At 42.6% G+C, this 18124-nt stretch overlaps 1 protein-coding gene and 1 long non-coding RNA gene across 5 annotated transcripts; one reads left to right on the top strand and one right to left on the bottom strand.

The window, feature by feature from the left end:
- Positions 1 to 48: 48 nt before the first annotated feature.
- On the bottom strand, positions 49 to 13153 carry LOC110509092 (tetratricopeptide repeat protein 19, mitochondrial). 4 transcript variants are annotated; one of them, XM_021590054.3, is made up of 10 exons: positions 12262 to 13153; positions 11908 to 11999; positions 10774 to 10884; positions 10352 to 10390; positions 9837 to 9893; positions 9411 to 9472; positions 8923 to 9017; positions 6054 to 6208; positions 4463 to 4625; positions 49 to 2372 (listed from the first exon to the last, which is right to left on the bottom strand). In XM_021590054.3, the coding sequence occupies exons 1-10, from the start codon at positions 12542 to 12544 to the stop codon at positions 2212 to 2214; spliced, it is 1218 nt and encodes a 405-aa protein (XP_021445729.3). In that variant the 5' UTR covers positions 12545 to 13153; the 3' UTR covers positions 49 to 2211. The 4 variants fall into 4 exon arrangements, with proteins under 4 accessions (XP_021445729.3, XP_090081349.1, XP_021445730.3 ...); XM_090225223.1 differs by having other exon boundaries at positions 6012 to 6208; positions 12262 to 12711; XM_021590055.3 differs by lacking the exon at positions 10774 to 10884 and having other exon boundaries at positions 12262 to 12757.
- On the top strand, positions 12736 to 17200 carry LOC149971141 (uncharacterized). The gene is made up of 2 exons (XR_016492799.1): positions 12736 to 13202; positions 14667 to 17200. It is a non-coding gene; the product is annotated as an uncharacterized LOC149971141 (long non-coding RNA).
- Positions 17201 to 18124: the final 924 nt, after the last annotated feature.

Below are 18124 nucleotides of genomic sequence, written 5' to 3'. Positions count from 1 at the left end.
TAAGCCAGTTTACTTCAACTAAACTCAGCAAAAAAAAGAAACGTCCTCTCACTGTTAACTGAGTTTATTTTCAGCAAACTTAACATGTGTATGAACATAAGATTCAACAACTGAACAAGTTCCACAAACATGTTACTAACAGAAATTGAATAATGGGGGGGGTCAAAATCAAAAGTAAGTCAGTGTCTGGTGTGGCCACCAGCTGCATTAAGTAATGCATCTCCTCCTCATGGACTGCACCAGATTTACCAGTTCTTGCTGTGCGATGTTACCCCACTCTTCCACCAAGGCACCTGCAAGTTCTCAGACATTTCTGGGGGGGAAATGGCCCTAGCCCTCACCCTCCGATCCAACAGGTCCCAGACGTGCTCAATGGGATTGAGATCCAGGCTCTTTGCTGGCCATGACAACACTGACATTCCTGTCTTATAGGAAATCACACACAGAACGAGCATTATGGCGGGTGGCATTGTCATGCTGGAGGGTCATGTCAGGATGAGCCTGGAGGAAGGGTACCACACGATGGAGGAGGATGTCTTACCTGTAACGCACAGCGTTGAGATTGCCTGCAATGACAACACGCTCAGTCCGATGATGCTGTGACACACCGCCCCAGACCATGACAGACCCTCCGCCTACAAATCGACCATGCACCAGAGTACAGGCCTCGGTGTAATGCTCATTCCTTCGACGATAAACGCGAATCCGACCATCACCCCTGGTGAGACAAAACCGCTACTCGTCAGTGAAGAGCACTTTTGCCAGTCCTGTCTGGTCCAGCGACAGTGGATTGGTGCCAATAGGCAAAGTTGTTGCCGGTGAGGACCTGCCTTACAACAGGCCTATAAGCCCTCAGTACAGGCTCTCTCAGCCTATTGCGTACAGTCTGAGAACTAGTCAGAGGGAAAGATTGCTCAGTTAATGTACAGAGATCCTTGAAAACCTGCTCAGGACCTCAGACTGGGGCAAAGGCTCACCTTCCAACGAGACAACGACCGTTAGCACACAGCCAAGACAACACAGGAGTGGCTTCGGGACAAGTCTCTGAATCAATCTCCTTGAGTGGCCTAGCCAGAGTCTGGACTTGAAACCGATCAAACATCTCTGGAGAAACATGAAAATAGCTGTGCACCATCCAACCAGACAGAGCTTCAGAGAATTTGCAGAGAAGAATGGGAAGACACTCCCCAAATACAGTTGTGCCAAGCTTGTAGCGTCATTCCCAAGAAGACTCGAGGCTGTAATCGCTGCCAAAGATGCTTCAATAAAGTACTGCGTAAAGGGTCTGAATACTTATGTAAATGTGAATTGAATACATTTGCAAACATTTCTAAAAAACAGTTTTTGCTTTGTCATTATGGAGTATTGATTGATGAGGGGAAAAAAACTATTTAATCCATTTTAGAATAAGGCTATAATGTATCAAAATGTGGAAAAAGTCAAGGTCGGAATTATTTCCAAATGCACTGTATAATATATATACACAGTTTTTACCATCTTAAATACAGTTTTTATGATACATCTCTGTTCACAAAAAGGTTATTGATTAGGCCTTTCACTCTTGAAGCTGCCAGTTAAGTCCTATGTCCCATTCTAGCCCATACAACATTTACACATCTTAGTTTAATTTAGTGATTCAGACAGCAAAGTCAGACTAAGGTGCCATCATTCAGAGTTGAATTCAAACAAGACACATTGTCATCAATCGCTCTGTCGAACAATGTGCCTTTTGTAAAAGGGCATTTCCCCTCGACGTTCGTGGAGAGATCGCATTCATGACAAACTCTGAAGATGCCAGCACAAACGTAAATATAAAGTCATAATTTAAAAGTCAAGTGCAATTACGCTTGTCGACAACACACCTTTTGATTGAATTCTGGCCATGGACTTAATTAAGCCCTGAGGTGTTCCCATTACATCTTAATGCCAATCTGACAACAAACAGACACCACATTGAAGGAGTGAGATTTCCCACAATACAGACAACATCATTGGGGTTTCACAGATAATTGTTAATTGCCCAGTGTAAGAAACTGTTCCAAGACATCTGTTACGATGTGACAGTGTTGTTGTTCTTCTCTTTCTGAGCTAAATGCCCTGTACTCCATAACGTGTGCTAACACTGACCACTCAGATCCCTTCAGCACAGACAAGTTAAGAGAGATTGCTTGGGGGTTGTGTTAATAAGATTAGTTTAGTTGATCCAACCAGTCAGTCTGTCTTATTCTTGGCTGCTTCTGCCTTCTGTGCTTTCCTCCTGTTTCCCACCTCTTTCAGTCCCTCCTGGATCTGCTCCAGTGCTTCTTCATCTCCTGCAGACTGGGCCAGAGCCAGGGCCTCCTTGTACAGCTTCACAGACTCTTCAAAAAGATCTAGAAGGAGACAAGAAGGATTGTGTTCATTTGGCACGAAACGGAAAGAAAAACAGGTGGGACGACCTGGAATTGGCCTTTTCCAATAAGACACACATTGTTTTCTATTGCAAAAACGCTTTGAAGCGTTTTCTGTTGCACGCCTTAGTGAACACTACAGAGATGATCAACAGTCGTAAAAAAAAGTCTTCACTGTACCCCCTTGAACTAAATGTTAATATCTGTACAGTTACTTATGCAGCTGCACCTACTCAAACTGCCGTATTCATCGACCTGGCTAAGGCTTTCGACTCTGTCAATCACAACGTTCTTATTGGCAGACTCAACAGCCTTGGTTTCTCAAATGATTTTCCTCGCCTGGTTCACCAACTACTTCTCCGATAGAGCTCAGTGTGTCAAATCGGAGGGCCTGTTGTCCAGAACTCTGGCAGTCTCTATGGGGGTGCCACAGGGTTCAATTCTCGGGCCGACTCTCTTCTCTGTATACATCAATGATGTTGCTCTTGCTGCTGGTGATTCTCTGATCCAACTCTACGCAGACGACACCATTCTGTATACCTCTGGCCCTTCTTTGGACACTGTTAACTAACCTCCAGATGAGCTTCAATGCCATACAACTCTCCTTCCGTGGCCTCCAACTGCCCTTAAATGCAAGTAAAACTAAATGCATGCTCTTCAACCGATCGCTGCCCGAACCTGCCCACCCGTCCAGCATTAAACTAGACGGTTCTGACTTAGAATATGTGGACAACTACAAATACCTAGGTGTCTGGTTAGACTAAACTCTCCTTCCAGACTCACATAAAACATCTCCCATCCAAAATTAAATCTAGAATCGGCTTCCTATTTTGCAACAAAGCATCCTTCACTCATGCTGCCAAACACCCTTGTAAAACTGACCATCCTACCGATCCTCGACTTCGGCAATGACATTTACAAAATAGCCTCCAACACGCTACTCAACAAATTTGATGCAGTCTATCACAGTGCCATCCGTTTTGTCACCAAAGCCCCATATACTATCCACCACGTTGGCTGGCCCTCGCTTCATACTCGTCGCCAAACCCACTGGCTCCGGGTCATCTACAAGTCTCTGCTAGGTAAAGCCCCGCCTTATCTCAGCTCACTGGTCACCATAGCAGCACCCACCCATCGCACACGCTCCAGCAGGTATATCTCACTGGTCACACCCAAAAACAATTCTTACTTTGGCTGCCTCTCCTTCCAGTTCTCTGCTGCCAATGACTGGAATGAACTGCAAAAATCTCTGAAGCTGGAGACTCTTGCGTCCCTCACTAGCTTTAAGCACCAGCTGTCAGAGCAGCTCACAGATCACTGCACCTGTACATAGCCCATCTGTAAACAGCCCATCCAATCTACCTCATCCTCATACTGTATTTATTTATCTTGCTCCTTTGTACCCCAGTATCTCTACTTGCACATTCATTTTCTGCACATCCTACCATTCCAGTGTTTAATTGCTATATTGTAATTACTTCACCACCATGGCCTATTTATTGCCTTACCTCTCTTATCCTACCTCATTTGTACATGCTGTATATATATTTTTTTCTACCGTATTATTGACTGTTTGTTTTACTCCATGTGTAACTCTGTTGTTATGTGTCGAACTGCTTTGCTTTATTCTTGGCCAGGTCGCAGTTGTAAATGAGAACTTGTTCTGAACTGGCCTACCTGGTTAAATAAAGGTGAAATAAAAAAAATAAAAATCTGTGCGGTCCCACAGGTTTACCCACCTTCTGTGGAAAAACATATTGAAAGTATGCCTATAGGGAGCGATACTTTTTTTCACCGTGGCCGGCGATCACCGTGACGCAACCATTATTGTTTTTTACCACGTCATCACAGTATGCATGCAACCATTTTTTTATTTTATTTTTTTAACTTATAGGTGGTTCCCGGGAATCAAACCCACTATCCTGACATTGCAAGAGTCATGCTCTACCAACGGAGTTACATTCATTTAGCGAATTCACAATAAAAGTTAATGTTGTGACACTGAAAACTGGCTTGTGTTGGAGGAAACCAAGGCCCTCCTAGAGGTTGTCCTCATTTTCATCCCTCCTTACCATTGTGCAGTAGGATGCCTGCCATGTTTCCCAGCAGCACATGTTGGTCAGGGTGGCCGGCTTCTCTGCTCAGCTCCACAGCCTGCTTCACCAGGGACAGAGCCTCATCGTGGCAACCCTGCATGTCCAGGATGGTGGCCAGGTCACTCATCAGCACCAAGGACTGTAGTCAGTAAAGTAAGAACAGATGAACTTCTAGGTTACAAAACAGCAAGGATGCATAAATGATGCATAAATGCCACCCAGTCTGCTGTCCCCACATGCTTCAAGATGGCCTCCCATCGTTCCTGTACTCAAGAAGGCAAAGAACTGAACTAAATGACTAATCGCCCATCACACTGCCCTATCCCATCTGGACAAGAGTAATACCGATGTAAGAATGCTGTTCATTGACTACATCTCAGCATTCAACACCATAGTACCCTCCAAGCTCATCATTAAGCTGGAGGCCCTGGGTCTCAACCTCGCCCTGTGCAACTGGGTCCTGGACTTTGGAGGGCCGCCCCCAGGTGGTGAAGGTAGGAAACAACATCTCCACTTCGCTGATCCTCAACAACGGGGCCCCACAAGACTGCGTGCTCAGCCTCCTCCTGTACACACTGTTCACCCATGACTGCGTGGCCATGCACGCCTCCAACTCAATCATCAATTTTGCATACAACACAACATTAGTGGGCTTGATCACCAACAGGGCTGCATCACCGCCTGGTACACCAACTGCACTGCCCTCAACCGCTCTCTAGAGGGTGGTGTGGTCTGCACAACGCATGACCGGGGTCAAACTACCTGCCCTCCAGGACACCTACAGCACCGCATGTCACAGGAAGGCCAAAAACATCAAGGACAACAACCACACGAGCTACTGCCTGTTCACCCCGCTATCATCCAGAAGGCGAAGTCAGTACAGGTGCATCAAAGCTGGGACCGAGAGACTGAAAAACAGCTTCTCTCTCAAGGCCATGCTGCTAAACAGCAATCACTAACTAAGAGAGGCTGCTGCCTACAGAGACTTACTAGTCACTTTAAACAATACCACTTTAATATATATTTACATATCTTACAATATTTCCATATGAAATGAGTAATGCATCTTATACCATCTATTGCATCTTGTCTATGCCATCGCGCATCCATATATTTATATGTACATATTCTTATTCCATACCTAAAGATGTGTGTATTAGGTAGTTGTGGAATTGTTAGACATTACTGCACTGTCGGAACTAGAAGCACAAGCATTTCGCTACACTCTCATTAACATCTGATGGGTTACAAAACATCAGGACGCATAACTGCAAAGCATTTAGACTACATCAGTCTTCTGTGGGTGGGTCTCTCCCTGCTCTTCCTGGTACCTGTGGGCGGGTCTCTCCCTGCTCTTCCTGGTACCTGTGGGCGGGTCTCTCCCTGCTCTTCCTGGTACCTGTGGGCGGGTCTCTCCCTGCTCTTCCTGGACAACTAGTACCTGTGGGCAGGTCTCTCCCTGCTCTTCCTGAACATCTAGTACCTGTGGGCAGGTCTCTCCCTGCTCTTCCTGGCCAACTGGTACCTGTGGGTGGGTCTCTCCCTGCTCTTCCTGGCCAACTGGTACCTGTGGGTGGGTCTCTCCCTGCTCTTCCTGACAGATCAGCAAGGCTTGCTTGTAGTCCACCACCGCCTGGCTCAGGCGGTGTATAGCGACCATGTAGCGGGCGTGGGAGTCCAGGGTCAGGCCCAGTAGGAGCCGGGTCTCCTTCCGCAACTCCTCTGAAGAGAGGGAGAAACACAAGGATGGATGTTGTCAGCGAGCAAGTTCAATATCAAAAAGGTCACAAGTTGAATGCACAACATACTAAAAGCAAGGTTACACAACTTTTCAGAAGATAACATCGCCCTCTTTATTTAAACGTTCTGATTTTATTGACCAGATCGTGCGAGAGGGTGACCAAGGGGAAAGATATACTCTCTCTACGTCACAGGGTATTAGGCCGGATTCCAGCCTATACCGTCACGGTACATAATATGTGCCTGAGACAGCACCATGACACCAGCCAGGCCACATCATCATTTCAAGCATGGTTGTGGCTGCATTGTGCAATGGTAATTCCTGTCATTGGCAGGGACTTGATTTGGAAGGATTGGGATTTTTTTTTTTTTTTAAAAGGGACAGAGAAAAATGCATGGAATGTTCTAGAGGAAAAGCTGCATCAGTCTGCTTGAGACATTCAGTTCACAGGGAGCAGTGTTTGTTGTGCTGTTCTGTCACGGCCCGGATTACAGATGACATGAGGGTTTAAATATTGTAATTGGACAACATTTACAAAGAAAGGAGAACAAGGACAGCACACACACACACTCTGTACTAGAGAGAAGACACCATAGGGCCCAACACAGCTAGAGAAGAGGCTAGGCCTGCACTTTACAATGAACTGACACTCTGTTGTTCACTGAACAGTACAATGGACTGGCTTTTAAAACAAGATGGCGCTGACGATGGCCACCCTGTTGCTAGCTCCCTGCCAATTTAGCACTCTTGATTATTTTGTATTTTTTTAATGTATTTTTTTTTAACTTTATTTGATCAGAAAGTTTCTAGTATTATTCCCTATCACCGACAAGCACTTCTGGACATCAGATCGAGATTACTCAAGACAAATTAGTCTTACTGGAGAAGGATACTCCATCTAGACTACCCAAAGCAGTTCCATTGCTTACGAGAGCCCTTTTTCCAAAAAGATGCCGCCAGAGGAGGGGAAGGCGAGCTGGAGTTCTCGTCTAATTAAACCACCCTCCCCTTTCTAGTATATAACCTGCTACTATACAGTCCCTGGACAATAAACTTTGTGAGCTCAGATTTCCTATCAGATATACAAGACACAACCAAGTCTGAGACAGATTATGTTAATCGTGTAGCTTGATCAAGCTACACAGCCCACGGGTTGTAGGTACATCACACAAACTGGGTAAAATAGCTTTGTGGCGCGGAAGAGTACAAACAGACACTGCACTGGCACTCGTAGAATTACACAGGACTTTGAGCTAATTGGAAACAGCATATCCCAAGGCCAGATCCATTGTGGACTTTAAAGGAAAATTCTCCCAAAATTCCACAAAACACATCTCTTCCCTTACTTGCAGGAATAATAAATTGGATCAGTGTTGTTATTCTTCATTCTGAGACGGATAGAAAGCCCTCCTTCGCCTCCCCCTTCGGCATATCAGACCACACCTCTATTCTGCTATTCCCTGCCTATAGGCAGAAATTAAAACAGGACGCACCAGTGTTAAGATCTGTTCAACGCTGGACTGACCAATCAGAATCCATGCTACAGAACTGTTTTGATCACACAGACAGACATATGTTCCGAGCCGTCTCTGGGAATAACACTGACAAATATACTGACTCGGTCTCTGGGCTGGTTCATCAGGAAGTGCATAGAGGATGTTGTTCCTACAGGGACAATTTGAAAATACCCGAGTTGTGGACTCAAGTCACATGACTTGGACTTGAGACTTGACAAAAAATAACTGACTGATGACTTGAATTTTGTGGCACAGTGTCTGTGGATTACTCTCCACACAGCCAGAGACAGTAGCTGCAGCGTCGCCCTTGCAAAAGAAAACGTGCAACAGACTGGCTAGCGAAACGCACACTCAGCCCTCTGATTGGAACAGCAATATGTCAATCAACACAGGTCAGTGAGCTAGCGAACAGATTGCTGATTTGCTGTACAGCTATGGGATGGGGTGTAGTGTAGGGGAATGCCAAAATAAATATGCAGCTCCGAAAATTGTTTGGTGATCAAGAATAGTAATGGTTTACTTTGCAAGCTCACCAGAAATGGGCCATCAACCAACAATTACTAGCTTAGGCCTTTTTTGACATGTCAAAATAGCTTGAAATGGATCATTTACTTATGAAGCAAACATTTCAAATGTTAAAATTAATTAGTGGTGAAGAAATGATAAAAGTATAGATTGCATCTTCATGCATCTTATAACAAAAACATATATTTTTCTTAGCATTAAAGATTTGTGTGAGTTGCTTTGCTTGTCACACCAAGACCGTGCTGTTTTGACTAAAATGTAAGCCTAGATTTGTGATAATGATGTGAGCTACAGGCAAGTTTGAGTCAAGTGATATGCATTTTTAGCAGACAGCATTGTGCCACACACACACACACACACACACACACGAGCAGTGTTGGACAGGAGATAGACGAGGATCCTGTTTAGGGCTGTGATGATACCAGTATCGTGATCTTTTTTTTTTGCCATTGAAAAAACTAAGCAGACCAAACTATTTTGCCCTTTAAAAACCTTCTGTATGTAAAGTAGCGTGACATACTGTAGCTTGGAAAATAAATAAATGTGACTCTGGATGACAACATAATGATGACATCATCCAGAGTCTCACACACACACACACAATCTTATGCTATTACAGCTAAAAACTATTTGAAGGTTTGGTCGTTAGATACCCGATTGCTCCTCAGCAGGAAGTTCCTTGAATTTCTCCAACTTGGTTTCAAGGGATTCAGTGCAAAACTGGAAACCCATCTCTGCCAAGTCATTCCTGAGAAGAAACAAACAGGTTACAGTTGGTAAATGGTGCACCGTGGTACTGGGAGGTGGTTCATGAAAATGTAGTCCTATAATACAGGACTACAACCAAGCGCAGGGAGAAAAAAAAACATTCTCAACTGAAAACCTTTGGATAGAGGCCTTCTAATGGTGTATAGGCACACTCTTAATCAACTAAGCTGGCTGGCTGGCTCCTATCAGAGACTTACTTGTATCGATTAAAAGTATGCATCAAAAAGGTGCCTCCTAATTTAGATGATGTCCATTATTTAAGAGGTAAGGACCACTAAAACTCATTTGGTTGCCTTAAACCTCGAAGCTGATTCAATTGCTCCAATGTCCATTTAAACTCACATGAAGACATCTACTTTTGAAGTTCACTTACTTCTCCTGGCCGGCATATATGGTAGCGAGCTTCAAGGACATCTCAATGACCCCATTGTCATCCTATGAACCCGAGGGAGAGAGAAAAAGACCGAAGTAGCAATATAGCATTGAGTGTCTGGACCACAATCCACTGCCAATGGTTTCTGAATTGACGGAGCTGAGCCCAAAACTATTCCAGAAAGTCCTTCTTTCTTCAAAATGGACAATAGATAGATTGTCCTCTTCATTTCAAAATCAAAAAGCTGCTTCAGTACCCAGCGACTCTACTGTCCAGATGTCACAACAATTCTATTCCTCTGCTATTAATAAAATATATGCCATGTAGCAGACGTTTTTATCCAAAGTGACTTACTGTAATGCGTGCAGACATTTTTATATAATTTACCCCGTTAACCTCTTACTTAGACACACGACCAACCCTCACCTGTGGTGTTCCTTCGGACAACATGAAACTCATGGCCACTTTGAAGAGTTTCTCTGCCTGAGGGAGAAGAGCACAGGGGTCACTGGAAGTCAGCAAAACAGCTCAAAACACAAGCATAAAATAAAATAAATACAATCACATTAACCTCTGCTCAATTGTCATTTCAATGAATGATGTACCACGAATTCTTGAAGAAAATACTTATGAACGCCTCATGAGCTGAGTACAACTGAATGGTTTCAAAGGTAGACTCCGCAATATGACATCATCTTCACCTCCAGCTTACAGACATCCACAAAAACAGGATAGAAAAAAAATGCCAAGTCTTCCCCTATTGGCTCTTCTCAATCTGTGCCCTCCTTTGAAGAACACATACATTAGGAAACGTCAATAGTGGCAGTTCTCCTTGCAGATTTTTAACGTAGTTCATTTTGATAAGCAGGATCCCAAAAGTGGGACAGTAGGTGGGGGTTCACTGAAGAGGAGAAAGAGTGGCGACCTCTGCTATTACTCACATTATCCAGCTGACCTTGGACATAGGCAAGGTTCGCCATCTGTAGAGACCGGGGACAATAAAACAACAATAATGATGTGCGGCTGACTTTCTGTGGCAACTGTGGCATTAATACCATGCATGGCATTACATGATTAAATGCTTACAGAAATTCCTGAGTAAGCATATTACTCCATCAAAGTGTATTGAGTGATACCTCAAAACTATCGTTATCACAACATGTATCAATGTGTGTGCAATATCACTATTGCAAGAGGCTGCGATTCTTAAATTCACTCTGTAATGCACAAAGACCAATCACGTGTCAAATGAGTCCAGTCAACCACACATGTTCCCACAAGTTCACTGTGTAAGCTAATAAACACGGTTTGAAGCACATTTGAACAGGTTAAAAACGTCCTGTTAAATAGTCAAGGCTTTTACCAAGCTGTAGGTGTAGATGATAGCTTGTGTATTGTTAGTCTGGTGGGCCAGCGCGATGGCCTGGTGGAGGAATCCATTGGCTCCATGCAACTGCCCCCGCATCATACTGAGCTTGAACACAACACACACACCAATGTTACTCAGACATAACATGTAAAGAAATGACACTTCATAATGTCTAGAACAGATATGACAAACATTTGGGTCTGAATTGATACAATTAAAATGATGTTACGTTGATGACACTTACACGGAACCCAAACCGGCTGCGCACGTGCGCCATCGTGCATAAATGTATTTGGTCCCCCCACACCAAACGCGATCACGACACACAGGTTAAAATATCAAAACAAATTAATATCAATGATATTAATTTGGGGACAGGTCAAAAAGCACTAAACATTTATGGCAATTTAGCTAGTTAGCTTGCACTTGCTAGCTAATTTGTCCTATTTAGCTAGCTTGCTGCTGCTGCTGCTATCTAATTTGTCCTATTTAGCTAGCTTGCTGTTGCTAGCTAATTTGTCCTATTTAGCTAGCTTGCTGTTGCTAGCTAATTTGTCCTGGGATATAAACATTAGGTTGTTATTTTACCTGAAATGCACAAGGTCCTCTACTCCAACAATGAATCCACACATAAAAACAGTCAACCGAATCGTTTCTAGTAATCTCTCCCCTTTCCAGGCTTTTTCATCGTTTAACTTATATGGTGATCGGCATCTAAACTTTCATAGTATTACCACGACAACTGTCAACAGTTCGTCTTTCAATCACCCACTTGGGTATAACCAATGAGGAGATGGCACGTGGGTACCTGCTTCTATAAACCAATGAGGAGATGGGAGAGGCAGGACATGCAGTGCGATCTGCGTCAGAAATAGGAATGACTTCTATTTTAGCCCTTGGCAACAGACGCTCGTTGGCGCGAGCAGTGTGGGTGCAATAATTGAATAACATAGATTCCTAAATTTATTTTGCAACGCTCGCGAGCGGTGTAGTCAGGGTGTTAGATTCACAAGATTGCATATAATCTCTTGGCAAATACAGTTGCATGGTACAGTACTTCTCGTTGAGATTAAGATTCTAGGTAGAAACTGGATTGAGGAGTTGCCTGCATCAATGACAATTAGTTACCTTGGCTCTCTTCAAAAGTAAAATAATCTCATCTTCTTTCTTCTGGGCATCAGTTCTGGTGTCCTCCTCAGCTTTGCTGAAGAGAGAGAACGCTATGAAGGAGGGGGGGGGGGGGGGGGGGGGGGGGGGGTATATCACAAAACATTTAGGTCACTCAGTAACTCAAATGACCTATTATGAACGTCATCCACGGTCATATGTTGAAGGACTCATAATAATGCAAATCATATGCACATCAATGTAAAAGATCGATGAGAGTCTCTTGGTAGAAGTTTCATGTATTGACAATGACACACACACACACACACTAGGGAAGAGTATTTTAAACATCTAATATGACAATAACTTACTTACCAATTACACTCCCCATTGCATAAGTCCAGTTACTAGTAGCACGACTATTTTCATCGCCATTGCTTTCGCAGCTGCGGTATAGCGGTGACCTTCTGTGCACAGTAGCATGGATAGCATACGATTGAGAAGTCGTCCTTTTTAGACATTTCAATGATTGTGTCCTCGCGTGAACTCGACTATCTAAAGACAGGTTGCGGAAGCCCTCTGCCATACATTGCTTTATTTGATTCCTATTAGTAAAGAATGCACGAGTGACAGCGGGTAACGCCATTTTAAAACACATTACAATTCAGTCGGAGGTTTTGGTGGAAAACCAAAACACGTCACTCCCTGTAATCAAAAAGCGTTCAACATAAAAGGGAAGTTGTACATAACAGCAATAATATTAATTATAATCTTTTCGCATATGTATTGAATACATCAATGTTTTTATTTTCTATTTTGAAGGGCAATACAAAAAAAATTGTGCCGGAAGTGATTCTATGCGCCTGCGGTCAATACGACTAACTTTAGTTGATTTATTTATGAGCATCTGAAGTGTACTTTTTCCTAAATGTCTAAAGTACAGCTGTTGAATGTGTTTATTACCGTGCGATTAACAGCAGTAGCTGTTGAGTTATTTGGTACAATGGGAAAAAAGGTTGCAGAGGAGCATCAGAAACGATTAAACAACCGTGGCTGACGAGATTTTCATGGCAGTGGAAAAAACGATAGCAGGTGAAGGTTCACCTTACAACAGGACAACAACAATAAGCACACAGCTAAGAAAATGCAGGAGTGGCTTCAGGACAAGTCTCCGAATGTCCTTGAGGGGCCCGGACATGAACCCGATCGAATTTCTGGAGAGACCTGAAGATAGCTGTGAAGCGAAACTCCCCATCCAACCTGACATAGCTTGAGAGGATCTGCAGAGAAGAATGTGAGAAACTCTCCAAATAAAGGTGTGCCATTTTTATTAAATTAGCAAACATTTCTAAAACCCTTTTTCTGCTTTGTCATTATGTGGTATTGTGTGTAGATTGATGGGGAAAATGTTTTATTCAATTTGAGAATGAGGCTGTAACGTAACAAAATGTGGAAAAAGTCAAGGGCTGAATACTTTTCAAAGACACTGTATATTTCCACACTGTGAAATTGAGAAAATTATTATAATGTCCTTTTGGTCTAAGCGCTATTAGAAAATAAAGACATGTATATGGTGGGATGGAGTTCTGGTTTGCCTAGTGACGTCACATGCTTCTAGACCAATAGAAAAGAGTTCCAAACCTCTTTGCCAATAACATTTAGTTTTCTAGTTAACATGGTACCCGCAAAACACCAGTCTCAACGTCAACAGTGAAGAGGCGACTCCGGGATGCTGGCCTTTTAGGCAGAGTTCCAGTGTCTGTTATTTTGCCCATCTTAGTCTTTTCTTTGTATTGGCCAGTCTGAGATATGGCTTTTTCTTTGCAACTCTGTCTAGAAGGCCAGCATCCCGGAGTCGCTTCTTCACTGTTGACGTTGAGACTGGTGTTTGTGGGTACTATTTAATGAAGCTGCCAGTTGAGGACTTGAGGCGTCCGTTTCTCAAACTAGACACTAATGTACTTGTCCTCTTGCTCAGTTGTGCACTGGGGCCTCCCACTCTTTCTATTCTGTTTAGAGACAGTTTGCGCTGTTCTGTGAAGGGAGTAGTACACAGCGCTGTACGAGATCTTTAGTTTCTTGGCTAACATAATTGCAAAAGGGTTTTCTAAACTTCTAAACTTGGATTAGCTAACACAACATGCCGTTGCTGATAATGGGCCTCTGTACGCATATGTAGATATTCCATTAGAAATCTGCTGTTTCCAGCTACAATAGACATTTACAACATAAACAATGTCTACACTGTATTTCTGATCAATTTGATGTTATTTTAATGGACCAAAAAATGTGCTTTACTTTAAAAAACAAGGACATTTCTAAGTGATCCCAAACGTTTGAACGGTAGTGTGTGTGTGTATGTATATGTGTATATACAGTGGGGCAAAAAAGTATTTAGTCAGCCACCAATTGTGCAAGTTCTCCCACTTAAAAAGATGAGAGAGGCCTGTAATTTATCATAGGTACACTTCAACTATGGCAGACAAAATGAGAGAGAAAAAATCCAGAATATATAACAAAGTATTGAGAAACTTTTGTTATTGACCAAATACTTATTTTCCACCATAATTTGCAAATAAATTCATTAAAAATCCTACAATGTGATTTTCTGGATTTTTTTTCTAATTTTGTCTGTCATAGTTGAAGTGTACCTATGATGAAAATTGCAGGCCTCTCATCTTTTTAAGTGGGAGAACTTGCACAATTGGTGGCTGACTAAATACTTTTTTGCCCCACTGTGTATACAGAACTGACCAGTGATTCTCCGCTTCTCTCTGCAGTAAATCCAGACTGTTCTGCAGTAAAGAGTGAAATCATTAACTCTTGATGGGGAGGAGAGTGAAGGACTGCTATTAGGACTAAAGACACTGGGAAAGAAAGGACAACGTTCTTATCTGTACAAAAGCTTAGACAACCAACCAATAAGCTCAAAGCACCATTGATGTCTCACACAGGGAAGAAACTTAACATGTGTCGTGTGTGCAGTATGGGCTTTATCAGAGCAATACATTAAAAAAAAATATATATATATATAAAAAAACACCAGAAATTTCAGAGAGGAGAAATTATTCAGGTGTTCCATGTGCAGTAAATGTTTTAAACCAGCCTAATAAGACATTAGACAATTCACACAAGGGAGAAAGCATATCGTTGCAAAGCACTTTGACTGTAATTACAAACTAGACCCGGCATATGAGAAGTCACACATGGGAGAAATGCTTCAGTTGTCCCGTGTGCAATAAATGCTTCTCAGTTCCAAGCTCTGTAAAGAATGCATATGAAGAGAGATCACATTGCACTGAATGTGACGAATCCTTCATAGCAGAGAGACACCTTGCCGTTCATACATAGATTCACACAAAGGGGGGGGGGGGGGGGGGAACACGCAAGGTGTCCTGTGTGCAATGAATCCTATTATTAACAATTTGGATAAGCATCAGAGAATGCACACAGAGAGAAACCATATCAGTGTAAAGAATGTGGCAAATCCTTCAGATGTATGAGATTGCTGGTCGTTCATACGACATATCACACAGAGGAGAAATCACACAAATGTCCTGTGTGCAGTAAATGCTATTTCAGAGTCAGCGATTTTCAAAATTAATCTGAGAATTCACACAGGTGGAAAAGACGTGGCAAATCCTTCTAGGTGCGTAACCTATTGCTCAATCAATCAAAATGTTATTGGTCGCATTCGCGAAATACAACAGGTTTACAGTGAAATGCTGACTTACGAGCCCCTAACCAACAATGCAGTTTCAAAAAAATACAGAAAAGAATAAGAGATAAAAGTAACAAGTAATTAAAGAGCAGCAGTAATATATATATATATATATAGGACATTTGTGTGATTTCTCCTCTGTGTGATACTTCGTATGAACGACCAGCAATCTCATACATCTATAGGATTTGCCACATTTTTGCTGGTTGCTGGTACAGAGTCAATGTGCGGGGGCAGCAGTTAGTTGAAGAATCACACAGCAGGAAAAACATGTTGCTGCAATGAATGTGGCAAATTGGTTCAGAGGAAAAACCAAAGTCTTAACAGGGCATATGAGGATTCACACAGGGGAGAGGCCCTATAAGTGCCTTTATATGTGAGAAATCCTTCATGTGTTCTAATGTTCTAAAACTCCGCCGGTTACCTCAGTCTAAAGAGAAGACCTACTGCTGCCATGAATGTGGCAAATGGTTCAAAACCGAGAAGTACCTGGACAGTCCTATGACGACTCACTCTAAAGAGAAGACCTACTGCTGCCATAAATGTGGCAAATGGTTCAAAACCAAGAAGTACCTGGACAGTCCTATGACGACTCACACGGGAAAGAAGAAATTGTACTGCTGCAATGAATGTGGCAAATGGTTCAAAACCAAGAAGTACCTGGACAGTCCTATGACGACTCACACGGGAAAGAAGAAATCGTACTGCTGCCATGAATGTGGCAAGTGCTACAAAGTAAAGCAGAGTCTTTAACGGCTCACATGATGACTCACACAGGGTCGAAAACATTTTGCTGCCGTGAATGTGGCAACGGATACCTGGATGTGCATTTGAGGACTCACAAAGGAAAGAAACCACTCTTCTTCACTGTTGACGTTGAGACTGGTGTTTGTGGGTACTATTTAATGAAGCTGCCAGTTGAGGACTGGCATGTAGTGAATGTGGCAAACGCTACCATGAAAAGGCAAGTCTAACAAAGCATATGAGGACTCACACAAGGGGAGTAATCATATGTGTGACCTGCGTGTGAGAAAACGTCTTGTATTTCAGTTTCTGATCTGTCGCTGCATTTTTTTGCAACATCTGTGGCAAATGCTCACATGTGATCCATGAGAGAAGCACCACACACTGTCCATGTGTTTTCTGGAGGGATCCCATCTTATGTAGAGGCCAAAAATAAACTGAATGAACACCTATTGAGTTTGATGGGCAGCGAGTAGCATAAACACTTATGTGAACAATGCTTGGTGTAAAAGCTATTCCCAAAGTAAAAAAGTGTGTAAACAGAGCTATGGAGGGCACATACCAATCCACTGCAATTTGTCAGTCAAAAGAGGGAAAAGCTAATTATTATATCTGACACCTTAAGAGACAATTCCCCCCAGGTTACAACTCTTGTTTGATTTTAGATGTGACAACTAGTTCAGGATGTGGGATTGTGGGTAGGGAGGTAGGGAAGTATGGCACACAAAAACATGTTTTTTTTTTTGGGCTATACATGTCCCATTTTTTTGTAACTTTTCTCATAATGCACCTGTTTACATTTCAGCCATTATGCTTTATGTTGGTATCAATAAAAACACGTAAATCCCATATTGCTGTTTTTTTCAATAGCAAAGCAAGTCAGTGTCCCTATGATGGAATGTCACTCAGGACATCTGAAGCACTGAGTTATTTTTTGTCAACCTATTTTCAAATGAGAAAAGGCCTAGGATCTGGTTTCAATGATGGACTCTTGGTATAGAGGACCTTATCCGCTTGAATAAAATACTAAATAGTAACTAGCAAGATGGAGATCACAGAGGTTATTTTAAATTAGTGCATTTTGGAAGTGGCTAGTTTGCATCGACTACCTTCACTAAAACCACTGCCTGCAAACTTTGGTTTCAAATCGTGACGTTCTGGTATGTCTGCCTCGTGATTTGTTGGGAGAGTTTTTGTCACAATGTTCTGAACCTGACCTGTCCTGTTCAACAATTCCCCTCCCCCTCCTGTCATTTCTTCTTCTGTGGTTTTTAAATGTAAAGGTACATTACCGCCACCAACTGGACTGGAGTGTGAATAAGAGACATGGAAGGTCTGTAGACCAGGGGTATATTCATTAGTCAGATTCCTACTAATGAATACCTAGACCCTACCCATTAATCCCAACTCCCCAAGGAAACAAAATACCTAATTAAATATTGCATCAACTGAAGGTTTTCTCAACAGTTCAATTAAACTTGGCTCTTCAATACTATTATTTCGTAGATCTACACTGAACAAAAATGGAAATGCAACATGCAACAACTTCAAAGATTTTACTGAGTTACAGTTCATATGAGGAAATCAGCCAATTTAAATACATCATTAGGCCATAATCTATGGGTTTCACATGACTGGGAATACAGATATGAATATGTTGGTCACAGATACCTTAAAGGTAGGGGCGTGGATCAGAGAGACAGTCAGCATCTGGTGTGACCACCATTTATTTGCCTCATGCGGCACGGCACATCTCCTTCTCACAAAGTTGAT

The sequence above is a fragment of the Oncorhynchus mykiss genome, chromosome 28, assembly GCF_057628025.1.
Source record: "Oncorhynchus mykiss isolate SJ-2025 chromosome 28, ASM5762802v1, whole genome shotgun sequence".
Lineage (NCBI taxonomy): Eukaryota > Metazoa > Chordata > Actinopteri > Salmoniformes > Salmonidae > Oncorhynchus > Oncorhynchus mykiss.
Note: the sequence above shows the minus strand (reverse complement) of the source record. Positions and strands in the feature narration are given on the sequence as shown.